Source organism: Microcaecilia unicolor, chromosome 2 (genome assembly GCF_901765095.1).
Source record: "Microcaecilia unicolor chromosome 2, aMicUni1.1, whole genome shotgun sequence".
NCBI lineage: Eukaryota > Metazoa > Chordata > Amphibia > Gymnophiona > Siphonopidae > Microcaecilia > Microcaecilia unicolor.
In genome coordinates this window covers 424738609-424761515 of record NC_044032.1, presented here as the reverse complement: position 1 = coordinate 424761515, position 22907 = coordinate 424738609, and the positions used below count along the sequence as shown (strand labels likewise).

The window sequence follows — 22907 nt, the reverse complement described above, 5'->3', positions numbered from 1 at the left end:
GAAACAAATTACATAACCACCACATGGTTCAAATGAAGCACAATACAAGTTTGAAACATAGAACCTGCAGACGTTACCAATGTGAGCTACTGTTAAGACATGTTATTTTAATGTCAGCCCCGGATATTAGTAACTAAGTCTCATTGCATAAAATGGGACCTGTGCTAGAATACGTTAGTGGTAAAATAACATGCTTTAATAGCAGCCTACATTGATAACTATGCCCCTCAGTTGGATAAATCAGTCTTTTTTTGAAAACTGGCCTTTCATTCAAACTGAGGACAAGGACGGACTGTGCTGCAGAGCTAAAACAAAAATCCTGGTGAGATCCAAAGAAATTATCTACAGAAAATCCTACTAAAATTTCTGGCTTCCTGAGTAGGTCTTCAATTGATCTAGCAAGATTCAAGGAAAGGAAATTAACAGTTAAGATTAAATTTCACCTTCCTCATCTTGCTAGACATGTCCTGGTGAATGGGATGTACCTAAACTCCTTTCTCCTAAAGATGAGAAAAGGCCAGGGCCAGCCTGGAGCACTCAAGTCCCAAAATTGGCATTTTATCTCAACCGTACCTCCAGTTTTTAGTGTTTTGTAAAAGGATGTTGTTACGAAATGCCTAGCACCCACCTGGGGTTAACCCTGCCGCCACCTGGAGGGTGTGTCTCCAGCACTGCTCAGGTCCGCTACTATCTGTGAATATGCTCTACCTTCCTGGAGAGTCCATCTAACAGACAATTCATCCAGCCCTGAAATATTCCAGGGGCATTTTTCATTCTAAAAGGCATCACAGTAAATTCATACAGACCAAATTGGGTAATGAATGCTGATCACTCCTGAGCATCAGCTGTTAGAAGAATCTTCTAGTACCCTCGACTAAGGTCCATTGTGATCAGGTACTGGGCCCCAGCTAAGTGGTCTAGCAACTGATCCATCTGTGACACTGGATAGGCGTCAGATACAGTACACTCGTTAAGCCTCCTGTAATCCACACAGAAGCAAGTCATGCAATCTTTCTTAGGAACAAGAACTACAGGAGAAGCCACAGACTATGAGACTTCTTTATAACACCTAGGGCTAGCATCTCATCAATCCCTGCATCAAGTGCTTCTCCACCTCAGCAGATATTCGATAGGCACTCTGCATCAGTGGTGTATGGTCACCCGTGTCTACATTGTGATTAGCCAAAAGAGTAAATCCTGGTTTAGCAGAAAACACATCAGCACACTTTTGCAGTACTGCTTCTAGCTGCTGTTTCTAATTGCTCTGTCACTATAACTTTTTGCGTAGATTCCTCTGGTAATATCTCTGCTAAGAGATCAGGTATGGGTATATTTCCCGTTGGACACAATACAGAAGGAAGAAATTTTTGGAAATGAGACAAAGAACTCTGTTGATTAATGCTTCCTTTCAACTGAGATTTCCCTGTAAGTGTTTGATTACCTTTAAAGAAAATAGATATATATTCTATGAGCCAGAACAGTTGTGTGCCTTTCTAGATATGCAAGACACCAAGAAAGACTGACCGATAGAATTAGCTGGACTTTAAGATATAGGATAACCACCTACTCATATTTCCTTTTTATATTTTGCTGTTAAAATTTCAACTTCCAGTGATGAAACCTTGGATCTCTCACTTTTGTGGACTATTAAGATCCAATATTTTTCTTGTATAAATATATTTTTGTGTTTATATAACATAGTAGGTTTTATGTAATATTGGTATATCAGTCAAAGATTTATGTCTTTGTAATTATGAAAAAATCAATAAAGAAATTAAACATAAGAGATCAGGTATGGGTTCACTATCCTAACACTCTTCTGGTGGGCTGCACACATCTTAGCTGTGTGATCTGTATATTTACACGAAAGGTATGCTGTTTTTTGTCCTGGAGTCCATAGATATAACATAGTTTGTACCATTTAGGCTCCTTATGACCTTGTAAGGTCTCGCCCAATTAGCCTAAAGTTTATTCTGACATACTGGGACTAAAACAAGTACCTCCAGACCCTCATAAAACTCTCTATTTTGGGCCTTACGATCATACCAGGGCTTTTGCTTAGTCTGGGCTGCCTGCAAATTAGTGATTTGATTTGCTTACTTTATTTATTTTTTGTCTATTAGATTGTAAGCTCTTTGAGCAGGGACTGTCTTTCTTCTATGTTTGTGCAGCGCTGCGTATGCTTTGTAGTGCTACAGAAATGCTAAATAGTAGTAGTAGTAGTAATCTCTGACAAAGCCTACAAGGTCTTCTAATTTCTGTGGCGTATTGACTACATATTCAATTACAGGGGTGTCAGAGGCGTCAACTTTTCCTTCCCAATGTTCTCTTATTAGGTTAAGGGGCCCTCTCACTCTCCGGCCATAAAGCAGCTCAAATGGGGTACTTCTCTGCATGCAAACAGTAGGTAGGGCAAGTACTTTCCCCAGCCCTGGTCTCCCAACTCTACAAAAGTCTTTAACATATGCTTTAATGTCCCATTAAATCTCTCCACCAACCCATTAGTTTCAGGATGATAAGGGGTGGTACATACTCATTTCACTTCACAGTGTGCCCACAGATTTTGGATCAGCTCACACATAACCTGTGTCCTTTGGTCTGAGAGTATTTCTCATGGTTATCCCACACGAGAAAATATTTCTAGCAGGGCAGTGACAACTTTCTCTGCTTCTACTGAGGATAAGACTACCGCTTCAGGACATCTGGTAGCAAAGTCCACCACTGTCAATATACATCTTTTCCCAGTCTGGCTAGGGACAGCTAGAGGCCCCACTATATCCACACCTATTCTCTCAAATGGGTAAAGGTTTCAGGGGTGCTCAGGGGTGATCTTGGGTCTTAACCACTCTTTGGCACACATCACAGTATCTTTCTCACTTCTTTGGAATCTATTTCCCTGGTGTTTTTACACTCCATTTCCCCTATACAAATCGTTCCATTGGTCTTCTCATGTTTATTTTTATTTTATGCTCTTTCTCCATTACTTGTTGTTTTCTTTCTATAGTAAGTTATTTTCTCTACAAAGGTCACTACACCATTGCATTGCACATTTCACGATGTATAATACTTTTGTCTGCAACTCTTTCACACATTTTTGCACATGTTCACTTATTCACCATTTTGCATCATCTTCTTGTTTAGAATGAGATTTTAATAGGGTAAAACAGTATATACGCAGGATTAGCCCAGCCAGCAGCTTGCTTTCCTATCCTCACCCCACTGTTTCTGTAGTAAAAGCTTTTACAGCACATGTGTATGTAATCCCCCTATTTACAAAGCCACGCAGCAATGCCAATAGAGCCCATTCAAAGTGAATGGGCTGTGCTGGCATTACCACACCGGCAGCCGCTAGCACGGCTTTGTAAACAGGGGGCTAATTGAGGAGTGACCCACCTCACCCAGATCAACTAAGTTAACTGGGTGCATGCTCCCTACAGGTGAGACTTGGGACTCCATGTGAAAACTGGGATATAAACAGGATGGAGTCAGTCCAGAGGGCAGCTACTGAAATGGACAGTGATCATCATTATAAAGTGTATGAGGAAGACTTAAAGATCTCAAGATGTATACCCTGGAGGAAAGACAGGACAGGAGATATAGGAGACAGACATTAAATATCTCCATGGTATAAATGCACAGGGAACAGACCACTTTCAATTGAAAGGAAGCTCTGGAACGAGGAGGCATAGGATGAGGGTGAAAGTGGGGAAAGACTCAGGCGTAATCTGAGGAAATACTTCTTTTTAGAAAGGGTGGTGAATGCCTGGAGGTGGTGGTGGAGATGAGGCCAGTGTCCAAGTTCAAGAACGAATGGGATAAGCACAGGGAGAGGAAGGGTTTGTAGAACTTGGTAGTTGGCATGGATAGGCAGACTGGATAAGCCTTATGGCCTTTATCAGCTACAGTGAAACACTGTACGCGTCCCATAATTGTATGGGTCCGGATTATACGCGAGGCAGCATGCCCCCCAGTTTTGTACATGGGTCCCGTTTATATGCGCTAACTATGTTAAATCATTTCTTTGCCCAGGTCTTCAGTAGTGACAGTGATTCACACAGGCCATCTGTCCAAGCTTGGAGTATGCTCTCTGCTATGCTCCGCCCCTTCTGACCTTAGTTCCTGCTTCCGAAAAGGGCAGGGCACAGCAGAGAGCAGATTCCAAGCTCAGGCAGACGGCCTGTGTGAAACACTGCCACTGCCAGAAACCTGGGCAGAGAAAGGATTTGAAGTAGGGAGCGTCAGACCTGGGGCCAGAGGAGGGGGCTGAGGGAGGGAATCAATCTACCCCTGACACTGTGACAGAGTTTAAAAAGAAAACATGACACCTTCGGGCTCTGGACTGCAGACTGAGGTCCACCATTTGAGTAGGCTTGATGATTCATTTATACGCGCACCGATAGTGCGCAGTTCAAGGTCTTTGCCTCCCATTTACCACATACTATCGGTGCTCCACTGTATCATTTTTTGTTTCTATGGTAGAGTCTGCTGGTCTTATGTGGTTGGATGGATCCAGTGGAAATGGTAGGATGGCCTGGCCTTATTGGAAGGCAGGTAGTAATGGTATTCCTCTTCAAATCTGATTTGTGTGGTGAGACACCAGGTTTTAAGGCACTTTGTTAAAGTTTTGATTGTACAGTGGTACTAATCCAGTATCAGGTATTTTGAATTTTACTTGCTGTTTCTCTACAGGTTTTAACAAAGCAGAGACCTTGCTCTCCCAGGAAATGGAACAGCCTGAGTGGTTTGTTCTGGAGCTTGGGGTAAGGCAAGAAAAATTGATAGGTGACCAATGTTAAGTACCCAAGAAAAGCTACAAGAAACCTGGAAGAGTTTCTCTGCTGAGTAGCTAGGGAAGGAGAAGAGGAGGGAAAAAGTATACAATGGAGGAGACTCTGGATAAATAAATCATTTCAATTTATTATATCTCAGTACCTACATTTTGATTTACTATTATGGTGACATTTTTATAGTAATATTATGGAAAATCTTGTTATAAAATATTTAATTTGGGTGCTTGTACACTATAAACATTCCTTACTATGTCTGAAATGTGTTTTGGTTCATTATGCTTTTGCACCAGAACATTAATAAAAATTTAAAGTGGAAAACAAAAGAATAAAGCTCATAAAGCCAGCACTCAGTCTAGTTACAAAAGCAGGTGTTGTATTTGTTTTTTACTTTTTTTTTCCTGAAAGAAATGAACCACAAACATGGTTAAAGTCAATGAGGAAGTGGCTTACAGTTTTTCTCTACTGCTCCCACAGTGTGAGAATCACCACCTCCCTCATTCGTTTGGTGTAGATCCTTTTTTACTATACCTTTCTAGATCAGCTGAGGAAATGTCTAATGGCTACAAGAGATGATTGTTCAAAAACTCTTAAAATCAATGTGTGAGGACGGCAAAGCGGAGGAATAAGATTCAGTGTTTATATTTCTTATAACCAAAACAAGGTGACCATGGGGTTAATTTTCAAAGCACTTATAGTAACCTATTGAACTTTGTAAGTCTATAACTTTGTAAGTCTAAGTGCTTTGAAAATACACCTCCTAGGGATCTCAAGAGACATCCAAGGAGCTTGAGTAGTGGAGGAAGTGGTGTTTTGGGATCAGCAGGGGCATTCTTTTCTCTCAGACTTATGTTCCATCATGGCATACACTGTTACTGAACCATATTTAAGATCAAATGCCATTTTTGAAGCATAACATTTAGAAAGGTACAAACAGAAACACACTGTGCAGACTGCAAGACAGGCATGAAATGCAGCCTCTACACAATGTAGACACTTTTCTTTTGTATGTGTGAAGGAGTGAGGACCAGTAATTGCTCCATTCCCCCTTTTCATCCAGTTCAATCAGAATGAGTGTTGGGGTTCTAGTGCCACGACCCTTCAATTTCAATCATATGGAGATCTTTTCTCTTTTTAATAGACTTTCTGTCCTAGTCTAATCATTGCAGGAATGGCCCAGAGGCTACATGCCATCCTTTACTGATGACCATTACTCCTTCCCTCCCCCCTTCCAGCACTGTCTCCACAGCTTGCTTCCTTTTGCCTCAGGATTCCAGCTTCTCGTCAAGCACTTTGTTTTCAGTAATCCTTGCTTGCCTTGTATTGGATGCACTTCTTGGAGAGACAATAACATTAGAACTCACCTTGAGAAATCCTAGCTCTCAACTTACTCTTGTTTAATATTCAAGCATTGGGAGTACCTGTCTAATAGCTGCCCACACCCCGAATAATGGACTCTAACAGAATGAACCAGCCAAAGTAAAGGTACTGACAGATTGACTCAGTCATCTAAATAAAAAAGCTGACAGGACAGCTAAATCTGAGTGCCCATAGCAACCTAAGTAGAGTTGCCGAGTTACCAACTTCCAGCACTTTTTGGTCAATCCTTTTAAACTTACATCCCAAAGCAATGTACTGTATTTGTAGTGCTTGATCTACACACTGAAATCAGTGTTACAGGTCCCAAAATGCATCAGGATGAGGTTGTCTGAAATCCAAAACTGGCCTAAAATCTCCCTCCTGGAACTGGGTTACTTGGAAGATCTGACTTAAGAAGGAAATTAAGTGTTCAAGCTGCTTAAGTTTTCTTTTTCTCCTCCCTCTCCCTCTATACAACTGGCGGGAAGTTGGGAAAATAAATAAATAATGTCAAGAAATGCCTAGCACCCACCTGCTGTTAACCCTGCGGCAACCTAAAGGATCTGTCCCAGCACTGCTCAGGTCCGCCTGCACCTTATGCATGTGCTCTACAATGGCATACCATCCACCCCACCATACTGATTTTCTCTTGCCTCTGGGTAAGTGTCCCACCTGCAAATTATTTCCCTGGTGGTTTCTAAGGACGCTAGGGCCACAATCCCAGAGGTCCCATAGCTCTTGGAAAACACTCATAGACCCAAAACACAAACCATCAGGATTCTTAGTCAGTCCAGGACAACAGAGCTAATAAAGTAATGGGTTTATTATCAGGAAAATGGAATAGGGAACAGTGAAAAAGATTTAACCGGCAAACAATAACAGGTAACAACATATTTCAACATTAAAACTAACTACACACTTTATTAATACCTGAGTAGCACCTGAGTTCAGGAAAATTTACATCTCACAGGTTTTAAACAGGGTCTCAGTGTAAGATCTTTATCTTCCACACTCCCTTCTCTGAGACTAAAGATTTCCAGCACATACTGGTTAGAGTTTGAACTTCAGGGTCAATCAGAGCCCAGAGCATTAACACTGATGGATTTCTGGTCAATAGCAGTGCAGGTTACTTTCCTTCAGGGCTTAAGCTGGAAAGAAACAGTCACCTCTGCAAAAAGCTTTAAAAGCAGAGGACAGACACCACCTGCTCGCCAAATTAGAGAAATGCACAGGGGGAAAATGTATCATACAGTCACAAAATAAATTACAAACATAAGTCCCCTGTTTTGCCACAAATAAAACTGATGATATTGAGAAATACTATCTACAGAGTGAAGATTACTATCGATAAGGAGATACATCATTCAGACTGTTGAGGATTAGCTTTGATCAAAGAAATTATTCTCAAGGTTCCATCAAATATGTAATCAAAGTCAACAGAACATCACCACAATTAAGATTTCAGAAATTTCCAAATGTTTATTATCGCTGCTTCATCTGGCTAGAATTTCCAGGCTTTCATCAAGTTTGTGATGTTTCAAGGGGTTTTATGCAGACAGACTTTAGAGATAGTGAACAAACATCAGAAATGACTTTTAAGATGAATTGTTAGTGTCTAAAGTCACAAAATGCTGAGAAAACAAAGTCCAATGTTTTAGAATAAAGTAGCACCTAAATCTGCTAGCAAGATTTTTATATAGAGATATAATCCAGGTTTTTATTTAGCGACCAAATAAGAGCCAGAAAGTCAGAGTCATACATTGTGTACATATTGCTAAGTAAATGTAAAGGTTTTTGCAGAATAAACATCTGCATTTTTTAAACATTTATGATCATAATGTTTGCACATTGCAAACAGAGTAGAGAAAGTAAGATGATAAATATTATCATCTAGAACAGTGGTTCTCAACCTTGCTTCTGACGGGACACACCGAACACTAAAATTCACAGCTGAACAAAACATACCTAAATATTTCATTGTTTAACTGAAAGATTAGTATGAATTTGCCTATCTCATATCAAAAAGCTGTATGCAACACATCAGTCCCAGATTTCTCACTTGTCATACATCAAAACAAATATATATTCAAATTCTACTGTCACCTCAGTAACTGCAACAAAATCCCTCCCCTGCCAGATACTGTGAAGCAATACAAAAACCTACAAATATGCTACTCAAACTATAAAACAAGCAGAATCTATGGACAGCAGGTCTTCAACATTTTCAGTTGGGGCTCAGTTATTATTGGGGGTAGTGCGGAAGCAGAAATAGGGACCAGTTAGGGATTTCAAGAACCTGACTTAAGAGTGATGCTCGTCCCAGCGTGCAGGCACTGATGGTTGTAAAGGAAACAAAGGCTTGCTATTTACCAAATGTTTTTGTAACACACCTCCCACCTCTTGGGGACCCAGTAGTTGAGAACCACTGGTCTAGAACATTACATCTTGTGCTTATCTATGAAATCTTGCAATTTTTGAGGACCTACATGATATTTGTTGGTGAAAAAAATCCAGCAATTTTCTAGCAAAATAGTCTCAGTTCAGAGGAGCTTTCACACCATGCTTTTGTCCAGGTCCTCCACCCAAATGATTGCCTTGTGGACCTATTGTCTCCTGCTCTAGAGACTTACTCCTAAGGCTTTTCTTATGCTATGTTCCTAGTGATGTAATTTCTGGGGAAAGTATTCTGGAACCCTTAGTAAAAGATTTCCTTATTGAAATCTTGGACTTGGGACTTTTTGTGTGAAATTCTCAGTTACTATTATAGTAGAGATACTTACCAAGCCTACTCCAGATCCTGGAAATGATCCACTTCAGAAATTTTATGAAAACATGTGAAGTAAGAAAAAGCTGCCTGGTAACCTTCCAGGAACCTTCTGAGCCCCTCCTTGATAGCACCAAAGATTCATTAGCAAGCTGTCAAAGATACCCAGTTCTGAGAGGAAGATTTTAGAATTTAGACCTGTTCTAGCTTTCTGACAAGTCTAACACGATGCATTATAGGATATACAGCAGGTAGAATCAGGGACATGCTGCTTTGGGGTTTAAGTTCAAAACCAGGATTGGCTAAAAGTCTACCTCCTGGACCTGGGTAAAAGTTTTCCTTAAAAAGTGTTCCAATTATTCCTGGCACAATCATATGAGTTTCTTACAGAAGTAAAACCCTTATATTGAACTACTTCTCTGTGAAGAGCTCACTTCTGTGCAATTTAAAAGACTTTGTAACTGCCATGATCCTCAGGTTTGGGGTGCTTCACTTGCTCCAAAGATTTCTAGGTCTGTAGTTTCAAGCCACGTTTCAAATCCTCCTGCTTCTAAGATTTCAGCTCCTGATATTCCAGTTCAGGGGTTATATAGCTACATTTGCTTCAGTATTTCCTGCTTCCAAGGCTCCAACTGTTGCTATTCCAGTCATAGTTTCAGGCGCTCTCATACTGCAGACTCCAGTTCCAGAGACTCCAGCCCTGACTGATCTTGCTTCTACACCAGAGAGCAGTTTCCATAGATCTACTCCAGTTGTCATAGATCCAAACCTGGCTCAAGGAATCTGGTAGCCCTGTGGCAAATGGATACTCCAGGACTGCCTAATGAAGCACTGGCTGTTACAGATAGCTCACAACTAGCAAAAGTAAAATCTAGAACAACAATTGCATAAAACTGATAGTTTTTGGTGTTGTAGAAGACTGAATACTGTTCATTTTCAGCTGCACTTTTCTGTTTCTCTGAAGTGAGTCCAGGACCTGAAAAATCTCAGTGTCTGAGAGGTATCTGAGGTGGTAAACACCAGCGAGATGATTACTGAGATGGTGTTCATGTGCTTGCAGTTATATTACCTACACTAGCATGCAATATGTTAAAAAATGAGATCACTCACTGCTGTCATAGATGGGGTCGGATATAACAGGTTCCAGTTTTCTTGTGAAGCTGCCATTGCTGTCGGGGAGGAAGGCTGTGAACATGAGCCGCACCACGCTGAGGTCCATGTCTTTCGTCTGCTGGATTGCTATCTGGCGAATTATTTCCTTTTCTCGTTCTGAAACACAGAGAGATACATGAACATAATAAAACAGCAAATAAAATCATGGCTAAAGCAGCATGAGGTTGCATATCTGTGGGAACGGTGGCTCCTAGCACCAAATGGGGGGGGGGGGGGGGGGGGGGGAGGAGGGGGAGGGGGACACATAGCCAGTGAATTCAATATCTGTGGTGATCATCACTTTTAAGGCTTTTTGCACAATAATTCTGATTATTTCAGCCCAAATCTAGATGAAATCAGATATTCTCCTCCTAAGATCCCTCACTCACCTGTTAGTTGTCTTTCTACACCATGTTCTCCAGGCACATAATCAAGGTCTCGATGCACTAGGAGTCCGGCATTATAACCTCTTCTGAAGGCTTCTATCATGCGGGAATTCAAGGTTTCAAACACCTTTTTCTTTGTAACATGAAGTATTCCCAGGTTTGGAAACCTAGAGAGAAATGCACATTAAGAAACAAGGACAGCGTTAAGACAAACATGCACAAACTGATTTACTCATTCCAGTTTTCTTAGTGAAGAGAACCCTAACTTGTCACCACAAAATGAACACAGCTATTGGTTTAATTTTAAGGAGAAATTAGGTCTTACCTGCTAATTTACTTTCCTTTAGTTCCTCCAGACCGGCACAGATGGGTTATGCACACCGACCAGCAGGTGGAGACTAAAAACTTCTGAATTATGAGTTTGGCTATAATCTTGCTGTGCAGTCACCGATGCGCCCCCCCTGGGTGCAGCGCCCCCCCCCTGGCAAAACAATGGACACCCCCCCCCGGGTGCATCTTTACCTGCTGGGGGGTGCCGCGCGTCTGTCGGCAACGCTCGTTCCCTGCTCCCTCTGCCCCGGAACGGGTTACTTCCTGTTCCGGGGCAGAGGGAGCAGGGAACGAGCGTTGCCGACAGATGCGCGGCACCCCCCACAGCAGCGAAAAGACGGACACCTCCCCCCGGTGAAACGACACCCCCCTCCCCCGGGTGCATCTTTACCTGCTGGGGGGGGGGGGGGGGGGATGCCGCGTGCCTGTCGGCTTCGCTCGTTCCCTGCTCCCTCTGCCCCGGAACAGGAAGTAACCCGTTCCGGGGCAGAGGGAGCAGGGAACGAGCATTGCCGACAGACGCGCGGCACCCCCCCCCCCCCTCCAGCGGCATGCACCCGGGGCAGACCGCCCCCCCCCTTGGTACGCCACTGGCCAGCTGAAGACTTCCCCCTGATGGTAACGAAAATGCTGCTCTCCATGATACTGGTACCTACGTATGCTCAGTTTTTAGCGCATGTCTGCTGCAGACTGCCAAGGTGGAGAGAAGCATTTTTCCACCAGCTGAGATATTTTTTTGTTGCGGTGGAGAACACTTGGTGCCCACCCACGTCTTGCCTAGGCCCAATCAAAATTTGCTGTCTGGCTACGCCCCTGCATATGATGCATCCTGGCATGACTGCATATCCACTAATTAGTGATGCAGAAAAAAATGAAAAGAACACCAGACTGTCGCCATACAAATCTTCTGAGGCAACACCAGCGAGCTCTCTGCCCACGAAGCTGCAAAACCTCTGGTGGAAAGCACCTTAATTTGTAACAGAGTCGTCCTCCATTTAAGGAGATATACTGATGCAATAGCCTCCTTAACTCATCTGGCAATAGTAGTTTGAGATACCACCTCGCCCTTCTTATGTTCTGGGGCAGAGGGAGCATGGAAACGAAGAGCCGACAGGCGCGCGGCACCCTCCAGCGGCGTGCACCCGGGGGGGGGGGGTTCTTTTGCCAGGGGGTCACGCTGCACCCGAGGGGTTATTTCGCCAGGGGCGGGGGGGGGGGGGGGCGCTGCACCCGGGGGGGCGGGGCGCATCTCCGATCCGCCCCCGGTGTCAGCGCCCCTAGGAACGCCACTGGCCTCAGGTACAAAATAAGTACCTGAATATATGTAAACCACTTTGAATGTAGTTGCAAAATCTTAGAAAGGCGGTATATCAAGTCCCATTTCCCTTTTTCTGACATTTCTTCCTTCGTTCATTCTATTCCTTCCTCTCCCTTTTTCATTTCTTTCAAACACCCATTTTCTTCATCACCCCCTTAACTATTCCTTTTCTGCGTCTCACATATATTGTAAATATAGTATGATTTCGATTTTCCAGGCTATCCTCAGCAGGGGAGTGGTCCAGATAACTGTAAATCCGGATGATTGGTGTATTTAGAGCACACAATAGAACACTTTATATTGTATGCTGGGGAAATGGAGACAGGGAGGTGACACGCTGCTACTGGTCCCACTCTGATCCACCCGAACGTACAGTATTCTGTTGAGTGCAGGTCTGGATATTTTGGAAAGCCAGTTAATCAGCGTTCCTATAATAGGCATCATACTGTATTAAGTTTCTGTTTTTTTTTTAGAACTTTCCGGAAGCGTGAACAAGCAAGATGTGGCTCATCTACTTAAGAATTTAAAAAGTGTGGCAGACACATTAAAAAAAAAAAACACTACAGGGGAAAGTGATCTCCTTCCTTTCCAAGAATGTCTTTGTTTTGGGCGTTTGTATTTCCCACTGTGCGCATCAACCCTGCCACCCAAGATCATACACTTACCCCATGAGCATATCTTTCGGTCCTGCTGTGACTGTGCATATTCCATCTTCACAGTGTTTCCCCACTAGACTGTGAGCATGTAGGCGCACCTCTTTCGAATTGGTAACTAGCTGCACAATGACTTTAGCATGGCCTACATAATTATGAATCTGGGAAAAAATGAGAAGAAAAAGAAAACTGTAAACATTATTGGCAAAACAGAGAAAAAGAAGAGAATCTTCACAATATACAAAGGAAACCGCAGAGCGGAGATGGCCAAAAACAGAGACTTGAACCACAAGTGCAAATATAGGGTCATTATTAATTGGTTGACAACACTGAAAGTAGTGTGGTACATTTTGTACCGAGATCAGCATTCCCCAGAGCACTGCACTGCTTTCAGCATCTAGATATTTTTTGGGGTATCATTCATCACCTAAACATTATGAACGTAGCAAAAAATCAGCTTTGAGACATGGCAATGACCCTTGATTCTGGCACTGTGCTGAAACATGGCTGGATCGCATTAGTCAATAAAGATCCCATATTTGCACCTGATTGCAAATCTCTCTCATGAATATTCATTGTGGATATCCTGAAAACCTGACTGGCTGAAGTGTCTCCAGGACCAGATTTGGGAACCACTGGTCTAATGTTTAGATAAGAGGTTTTCAACCCAGTCCTTAGAGCACACCCAGCCAGTCAGGGTGTTCAGGATATCCCCATTAAATTCAACATGGGTATCCTGAAAACCCTGACTAGCTAGATTTGCCCTGAGGACTGGGTTGAAAACCTCTAATCTAAACATTAGACCACTGGTTCCCAAATCTGGTCCTGGAGACACCCCCATCAAAACATGGGTGTGGAATCACAATTGAGTACAGCAGGCGGCATATTAAGCCATAAGGACTACTGTAGTGGTGTAAAGTTGGGTAGTAGGTTTTTGGAGGGCTCACCATACAATATAAGTGGGTAATGGTGACATGTGTACCTGGGACCTTTTATGTGAAGTCCACTGCAGCACCCCCTAGGGTGCCCCAATGCTCTGCTGAGATGTCTGTGTGGCCAGTTTATTAAGAATGCTGACCCCCCCCCCCCCCCCCCCCAATTACATCCCAATGGCTTCTTTTTGTGCTTTTTCCCCCCTTGAAAATGGTCACAAAAGAAAAACGCACTGAGCATAAAACATCGAGGAAATGGGCATTTTTGAAACACAGTACATAAGTATTGCCATACTGGGACAGACCAAAGGTCGATCAAGCCCAGCATCCTGTTTCCAACAGTGGCCCATCCAGGTCACAAATACCTGGCAAGATCCCAAAAAAGTACAAAACATTTTGTACTGCTTATTCCAGAAATAGTGGATTTTCCCCAAATCCATTTAATAATGGTCAATGGACATTTCCTTTAGGAAGCCGCCCAAACCTTTTTAAAACTCTGCTAAGCTAACCGCCTTTACCACATTCTCTGGCAATGAATTCCAGAGTTTAATTACACGTTGAGTGAAGAAACATTTTCTCCGATTCGTTTTAAATTTACTACATTGTAGCTTTATCACATGCTCCCTAGTCCTAGTATTTTTGGAAACCATAAACAGACACTTCACATTTACCCGTTCAACTCCACTCATTATTTTATAAACCTCTATCATATCTCCCCTCAGCCACCTTTTCTCCAAGATGAACAGCCCTAGCTGCTTTAGCCTTTCCTCATAGGGAAGTCGTCCCATCCCCTTTATCATTTTTGTCGCCCTTCTCTGAACCTTTTCTAATTCCACTATATCTTTTTTGAGATGTGGTGACCAGAATCGAACACAATATTCGAGGTGCGGTCGCACCATGAACCGATACAAAGGCATTATAACATTCTCATTTTTGTTTTCCATTCCTTTCCTAATAATACCTAACACTCTATTTGCTTTCTTAACCGCAGCAGCACACCGAGAATGTTTTTCTGGTTTGAAAATCACTATGATTACCAGTTGATTTTTGGATGTTTTCAGCAAAACATCCAAAATCGGATTTAGACGTCATATCGAAAAAGCCCCTCTAAATGTTCCATTGCTTACACCCAGTGCTGTCTATTAAAACGTGTTATTGTGCTGACACTGTAATGCAGCATACTATGTCATACCTTGTATTGTTATTTGACTATTTTTACTGCTGTAATTGTCTATTGTCTATGGAGGAGTGGCCTAGTGGTTAGGGTGGTGGACTTTGGTCCTGAGGAACTGAGTTCGATTCCCGGCACAGGCAGCTCCTTGTGACTCTGGGCAAGTCACTTAACCCTCCATTGCCCACTGCATTGAGCCTGCCATGAGTGGGAAGTGCGGGGTACAAATGTAACAAAAATAAAATATTGCTTATGTTTGACATTCTTTATGTACATCGCCTTGAGTGCATTTCTTCAAAATGGTGGTAAATAATAATAATAATAATAATAATAATAATAATCTTATGTCAATGGGAAAAACCTTCAACGAATCAGGTTACTTGTACGTAGTCAGAAATTTTAGACTGGCAAAACTTCAAATTTGGTGTTGCACTGCTGTTGAACAACCCAACAACAAACTGTTTTACAAACCATGCTTACTGATAAAAATGCAAAAGCTACTAAGGGGGTAATTCTATACAGTGAGCACCAACATTTAGAGGATCCTTTACTAAGGTGTGCTAGCATTTTTAGTTCGTGCTAAACATCAGCTGGTGCTAAACGCCGAGATGTCCATAGGAATATAATGGGCATCTCAGCATTTAGTGCCAACTGATTTTTAGCAAGAGCTAAAAACCCTAGTACACCTTAGTAAAAGACCCCTTAGGCACAAAGTATGCACTTAAATGACCAGAATACTGGCATATATGCATGTAAATGTCAATACTCTGTTACACACTCTTCTATTAAAAGGCCTTTAAATTGTGATGGTGCATAGTGTGAAGGTGGGCATCTAAATGAGTGGAGTCTGGATGGAGCATAGGCAAAGCTCAGATGGGCACAGCTATATTATTATTAACATTTATTTATATATCGCTGGTACTGCAAGGTTGTAAGCAGTTTACAATGAGCAAACAAGACAAAAACAAAACAAGATAATCATTTGGGAATTACACTCACAAACAAAAAAATATATCTTAAAATGCAAAATAAAATCACCTCCCAATGAGACTAAAATTCCATCAACTTTGAAAGGTCTTTTAAATAAAAGGCTCGTCTACATTATTCCTAAAAGATAATTAAGAAATTGAGTGTTCAAAACATAAATCAATTTCCTTCCAAATGGTTGGAGATTAAAAAGCTCAGAGATTAAGTTTTTTTTCCCCCTTTCACTGAAGAAAGGGGAATTATTATACACTCTCCTATTCCTATTGGAAAATTGAAAATGCAAAACATATCTTGGACAGTCACCATTTCAAATCCTATATAAAATACAAACAAATTCAAACACGAGTCTTGCCTGAATAGGCAGCCAATGGAGCTTCACATAATATTGAGAGATTCTATCAAATTTATTTAAAGAAAAGAATTATCTTGACTTTATTTTGTGTAACCTGCAGCATTTGTAGAGCTTGTTTAGATAAATCCATATAACTAAGATTGCAATAATCCAGTTCTGAGAGCAACAATACTTGTAGAAACAACCTGAAGTGCTCTAATTCAAAATACTTCTGATTTGCAGTTTCTCATTAGGAAAAAAAGAGCTTTTTATTGGCGCATTAATTTGTGGTTCATGAGACTATATATATATATATATAAGCGCAACTGAAAGATGCATATCAAAAACACTTCAATCTTTATTAAATGTTTAACATATCAAAAATATTCTAATAATAATATTATCCTATCAACCTATCACTTGCACTCAATCTCATTCACGCCTCATATACACTATATAAAATCACATCATATAGCAGGGTGCACATATATCAGATACGTCAGACACTATTTAAAGAGATGCTGCAATCCCAAGCTTCTCATCATAAACAGATATAGGCTCGCCACGTCACCAATAGGTGGAAAAGATGTCAATTTGTCATAACTTGTAGATGGCACTGTGCACTTCACGATAGTCCAACAAGCACAGTGTGCCAAGATGAAAAAATTCAAAGATATCCACAACCATAGGATCTGAAGCGTAGCTTGATAACAGTCACATAAATAGCTGCAATGTCAATAGTAGTGCTTAACCACTTAGGACACAATCTTCTTTACTGTGTCCTCCAAACTGCTATGCAATTTAAATCCACTAAAAGTGAATTCCGGAAGAACCCGTCATGACCATGTTTCGTTAGTCATAGCGTCTTCAAGGGTCTTTCACTCTATACACTGCTGCAAGACTCATCCTGGGCAAATCGCGCATGGTTGGTGCGCAGCCTCTTCGTCTCAATCTACACTGGCTCCTAGTAAGAGAGCGAATCGCTTTCAAGCTCTGCACCTTAACGCATAAAATTATTTACGGTCTAGCTCCGGAATACATGATTCCTTTAATAGACCTCCCACCTAGAAATGCCATCAACACAGCCCGCACCTATCTCCATATTCATTATCCGTCTTGCCGGGGTGTCAAATACAAGCTTCTTTTTGCCTCTACTTTTCACTACTCCTGCCCGAAGACTTGGAATGCTTTACCTCTGAATCTAAAATCTCAATCTGATCATCACCTTTTCAAGAAGATGTTGAAAACGTTCCTTTTTGAAAAAACTTACTCCATTAGTAATTCTGCTGTTTAGTCACCCTAATTGTTGTTAGTGTTCTCTCCTTATTCTGCTGTAAAATTCATGTGTTGTACTTCTCTACTTTTGTAATTCATGTAAGCCACATTGTGCCTGCATTTGTGGGAAAATGTGAGGTATAAATGAACCATAAATAAATAATAAATATATAAAAAAGACAAAGTACAAAGGCAGCATACCTAATCCATCCAATCTAACATAAACCAAAACTATATTGTAAAACTAAACTTAAATTTACTTACAGCTACCGACGGTAGTCAGGACCTCATCCCAGCGAGTAGCCGGTGGAAACGTCAAACAAGATGCCCACGCATGCGTACTGGCTGGTTGGGACTCACAGCGATTTAAATCTGCTTCTACATGCTCAGCCAATCGATCTCTTTATTAAGCCCACCTGGGGCTACCGTGCCCCACAGGAAAATTAGGTGCTGTTCCTTCCTCAATAATACCATCGGGAGATTACTCCCTGATATCGACTGACCATGATGCAAAACCACAAATCTAAGATCTTGAACAGAGTGCTGGGCTGCAAGCCAATGTGGGACAAGGGGAGCTTCCGTGCGTCAAGTACGTATACAGCTCAAATGATGAGCTATCCGGCATTTAATTTTTCGTGTAGTTAACCCTATGTACCACCAGTACTCTAGGAGGTATACCATCCAGTCCAGGCAATTTGCTACTCTTCAATTTGTCACATTGCCCCATTACATCTTCAAGGTTTACAGAGATTTGTATCAGTTTCTCAGATGCATCAGCACTGAATATCATTTCTGGAATTGGTATCTCTTCCATATTTTCCTCAGTGAAAACCAAAGCAAAGAATTCATTTAATCTCTCTTCTATGGCCTTGTCTTCCCTGAGTGACCCCTTTACCCCTTGGTCATCTAGCGGTCCAAGTTGGACTGTCCAACTGGTTCTTTTACCGGTTTCTTGCTTCTAATATACCTAAAATAGTTTTTACTATATGTTTTTGCCTCAAATGCAATCTTCTTTTCCAGTCTCTCTTTGCCTTCCTTACCAGCACTTTGCATTTGACTTGCCATTCCTTATGCTGTTTCCTATTATTTTCAGTCAGATCCTTTCATTTTCTGAAGGATTTTCTTTTAGCTCCGAAAGCTTCCTTCACCTCATTTTTTAAAACCATGCCAGCTGTCATTTGGCCTTCTTTCCTCCTTTTTCAATATGTGGACTATATCTGGTCTAGGCTTCCAGGAGGGTATTTTTTTGAACAGCATCCTGCCATCCTGGACAGGTGGAAGGTAGTAGACTCCTATCACGATCCTTCACCCCTTTACACATGGAATTTCTGTCCATAGGTATTCCAAGATGTGTTTTGTATCCTGCAGAATTTTTAGTTAGACAGGGTAGGCCACAATATCCCTGCAGAATTTATCTTTTCCTAGCAGGCTTTACTTTAAAAGTTGAAACTACTTCTAAGATTGTTGAAGTTATTTTAGATACATCTTTATCTCTGAAGCCACATGTTGACGCAGTTATTAAAACTACTTGTTTTAAATTACGCAGTCTTAGAATAATTTGTGCACTTTTTGAGGAAAAGCATTTTTAATTTTGGTCCAGGCAATGGTACTTGCTAAATTGGACTACTGTAATGAGCTATATTGTCTTCTTTCAGCAATCCTGATTGATAGATTACAGGTAATACAAAATACTGCAGCTAAGATGATTATGAGAGAAAAAAAAAAGATCTGACCAACCTGCTTTGATGGAACTTCATTGGTTGCCCATCAAAGCACACCTTTTTTCATATGATCATGTTGGGATCATACAATGTTTAGAGGTACTTGTCCAGAATACTTATATTCGTTGTTCTCTTTTCTATTATTTCCTTCTTTGTCATGAGTTGTAGAATTGTGCTTGATTTATTTTCCTTCATTTGTTAAAGTTAAATATAAAAAGTCTTTATCATCTTCCATTCATTATCAGTCAGTTTCAGCATGGTGTTCTCTGCATGCTGGGTTAAGGGTAATTTCGTCTTATTTATTATTTCGGAAAAAACTGAAGACTTATTTGTTTAAAAACATTTTTGTTAGTCTTCATTTCTTTTTTTTAGATTCTGTTTCTTTTTAAAAAATTATTCTGTGTTATCTACTTTGAAACTGTTGATCGGAGTTGGCGGATTACAAGCACTATTACCATTACCAATAAAAACATTCAGGATGTCTCAGGAGCTTTTAAATCATCTCATACCTTCACACAATTGCTTCATTTTGGAAAACAGCATCCAAATGCTGACTACAGGAAGTAAATGGGTCTGGTGAAAAGACTAGGTATGAGCAATAATTCCTGCTAGAGCGCACATCTATTAAAGGAAAAGGGTAAGACTCAAAAGTTAATTTTGTAAAGTGGAGGAGTAGCCTAGTGGTTAGTGCAGTGGACTTTGATCCTGGGGAACTAGTTCGATTCCCACTGCAGCTCCTTGTGACTCTGGGCAAGTCACTTAGAGGCAGATGCACTAAAGCTAAATGAGCCTTTAATGACTCTCCAACGAGGAAAATTTGATCCGTTGCATGCATCAGAGGGCTTTTACCGAGGAAGCCAGCAGCTAACGAAAACGGAATGGAGATGAGCAATTAGTGTGAAAACCCCATTGAAACGACATGCACTAACCTTTTCCGATTGCCTTTACGCAGGAAAAAGGCAGGAAATCTAATGAGAGGTCTGGACCACTCGTTAGGACAGCTCTGTGCCAGGAAAAATCATTAAGTGAAAAAATAAACAAACTTTGAGCCAATCCCAGCGCATTAGCAGAGCTAAAAGCGCTGTGATTGGTCCAAAGGACGTCAGAAAACACATAAATAAATTAAAAAAAAAAGGGTTGGGAGGGGGCAAGGGCGCTCATCAGGAGCGTCCTGTACGGACGGCCTTGCCCCCCCCCGCTGCTCCCCCCACCCCGAAAAAGCAAAATTCAAGCAGCCCCTGCCCCCCTCCCTTCCTCACTACTCTCTCACCTCAGCTCCGCCTCCCGACATCCTCCGTCCTGTGCCCCGCCCCCTTTTGGGGTCGTCGCCGCCATTCCCCTCCTCCATCGGGCCCCCCTCCCTCTTACCGGGCCCGTGCAGCGCCTCTCTCCTCTGTCCGAAGGCGCTGCACGGGCAAGAAGACAGCTGATGCCTGCCTTCGCCCAGCTTCGATGGCGCGTCTTTCTCCTGCTGGGCCCGCCCCTGTCTGACGTCAGTAACCCTTACTGTACTTTATGTTTATTAGATTCTTGATGTACCGTCTTTCTGTGCTGCAACCAAAGTGATTCACATATTACATGCAAAAATGTATTGCAAATTACTAAAATGACTCATAAGGATCATCAATCTATTCAAACTCTAAACATGGGAACTGAATCACTGTGAGAGGTGAGTGCATGAGAGTGCACAGAGTCGCAGCTTTGTGTTACCCCCACCACCCTTCTGTGTCTCTTGACTTTAGTAAATTTCATTGTGATCAGAAGGGACAGCAGTGTCACACTTGGAGAGAAGCCAACTTCCTCTCTTCTGCAGGAAAGTACATGAAACTGTGTGGCAGAGCGCTGTATCATTTTGTGGTTCCCCATAAAATTCCCTTGAATAAATTAGAATATAATAGTTCCAAAACAGCAGAAGCTGAAAATGTCAATCTTGTGTAGGAACAATTCAGCAGAATTTGGGACTTTGAAAAACATTTCTGGCAGAAAGATTTGTCAAAATTCCACGAATAAAATATTCTGAATTCTATGGTAAACAAAAGTTTGAGCCATGATCTTAATGTATTCATTTAAACAATTTATAACTCGCATGATCTAAAATCCTTGGCGGGGTACAATACCGTTAGACTCAATGGAGGTAATTCTATGAAGAGGATTGCCCACGTTTAAGTGCCCACCAAAATATTGGCATAGACACCCATAAATGCCAATGGTGCCAGTTACATACCATTCTGTATAAAAAGGTGCCTTGAATGCTGGAGAAATGGAACAGAGAATGATGACTGCATCTGGACTTCCTGGCAGCACCTCCGAACCTTTCATACATGAAGTATGTATAATACAGAGTGAGGGTCGGCATAATTGGAATCGATCATCTATGTCCCCCTCCCCCCTCCATACACACACTTTGAACAATAGGAGTACTGAGACAGGAATCCGGTGTTTACTTTTTTCTTTTGAGCTTAGTAGTGTGTTACTACATACAGAGCTGACACTTTGTGTTTACGAGAGGCATACTACTACTACTACTTAACATTTCTAAAGCGCTACTAGGGTTACGCAGCGCTGTACAATTTAACATGGAAGGACAGTCCCTGCTCAAGGAGCTTACAATCTAAAAGACAGGTGTACAATCTAAAGACGAGTGTACAATCTAAAAGACAAGTGTAGAGTCAATCTGATAGGGCATACTATATTTCTCGAAAGGTTGGAGCTAAATACGATACCGGGGCTCAGTTTTGTAATGTTGCTAAAATAATGTAACATACAACAGAGAGGGTCAGAGTACAAAACACAAGCAGTCCAGAGAAAAAAAAAGCACAAAAAGCTCTCAAGAAAGGAATGTGTGCTTTATTATGACCCAACACGGGCAGTGTTTCAGCGTCAAGTAATGCCTGCCTCAGGGGTCAATTCTAAAATATAAACAAAAATAAAATATAACATTAAAAATGGTGCATAAAAATACAGTAAGATGAAAGGATAACTGTACTTCAACCAGAACAGGTAAAGTACTTAAATTCTTTTTTAAATATAAAGCTTATGAAAGCATGTGCTCACCTAAAATGGTGTATAGTTCATATATGAAAAATTTGTTAAAGTGGTTTTGTGATGAAAAATTAGGGCCCTGTTTACAAAGGTGCACTAGTGTTTTTAGCGTGCACTGAAAATTAGCAAGCGCTAACTGTGTAGATGCCCAAAATATTTCTATGAGCGTCTACACGGTTAGCATGTGCTAAAAACACTAGCGCGCTTTTGTAAACAAGGCACTAAGTATAAATGGCATATGTGTAGTGCCATTTATACTTATTCTTCATCACAACACCACTATAACACATTTTTCATATATGAACTATACACCATTTTAGGGTGAACACATGCTTTCATAAGCTTTATATAAAAAAAATGTTTTCGAGTAGTTTATCTGTTCTGGTTGAAGTACAGTTATCCTTTCACCTTATTGTATTTTTACGTACCATTATTTTTTAATGTTATACTTTATTTTTGTTTATATTTTAATGTAATAATAATGTCAAATTATATTTGTTTGTTGGAAATGTTTTGAAAAATAAAATAAAGATTTAGGGCTAGATTCTATATATGGTGCCTAAAAAATATCGGTGGCCAAAAAACCCACGTAAGCAGTATTCTATAAGCTGTGCCTAAAATTCAGTGTGGATTATAGAATTAATGTGTAAGCAGAGAGGTCACGCGTAATTTGCACCAACAAAAACATGGTGCAAATGC

General features: G+C 41.2%; 1 protein-coding gene across 2 annotated transcripts in view; it reads right to left on the bottom strand.

Annotated features, from left to right (window-relative positions):
• Nucleotides 1-22907, bottom strand: part of NFKB1 (nuclear factor kappa B subunit 1) — a 205836-nt gene that overhangs the window by 79655 nt on the left and 103274 nt on the right. For both annotated transcript variants that reach the window (XM_030190754.1, XM_030190755.1), the window contains 3 exons: nucleotides 12762-12910; nucleotides 10452-10615; nucleotides 10021-10179 (listed from right to left, as the gene is read on the bottom strand). In XM_030190754.1, coding sequence (XP_030046614.1) covers nucleotides 10021-10179; nucleotides 10452-10615; nucleotides 12762-12910 — 472 coding nt within the window. The remainder of the gene's footprint in view (nucleotides 1-10020; nucleotides 10180-10451; nucleotides 10616-12761; nucleotides 12911-22907) is intronic.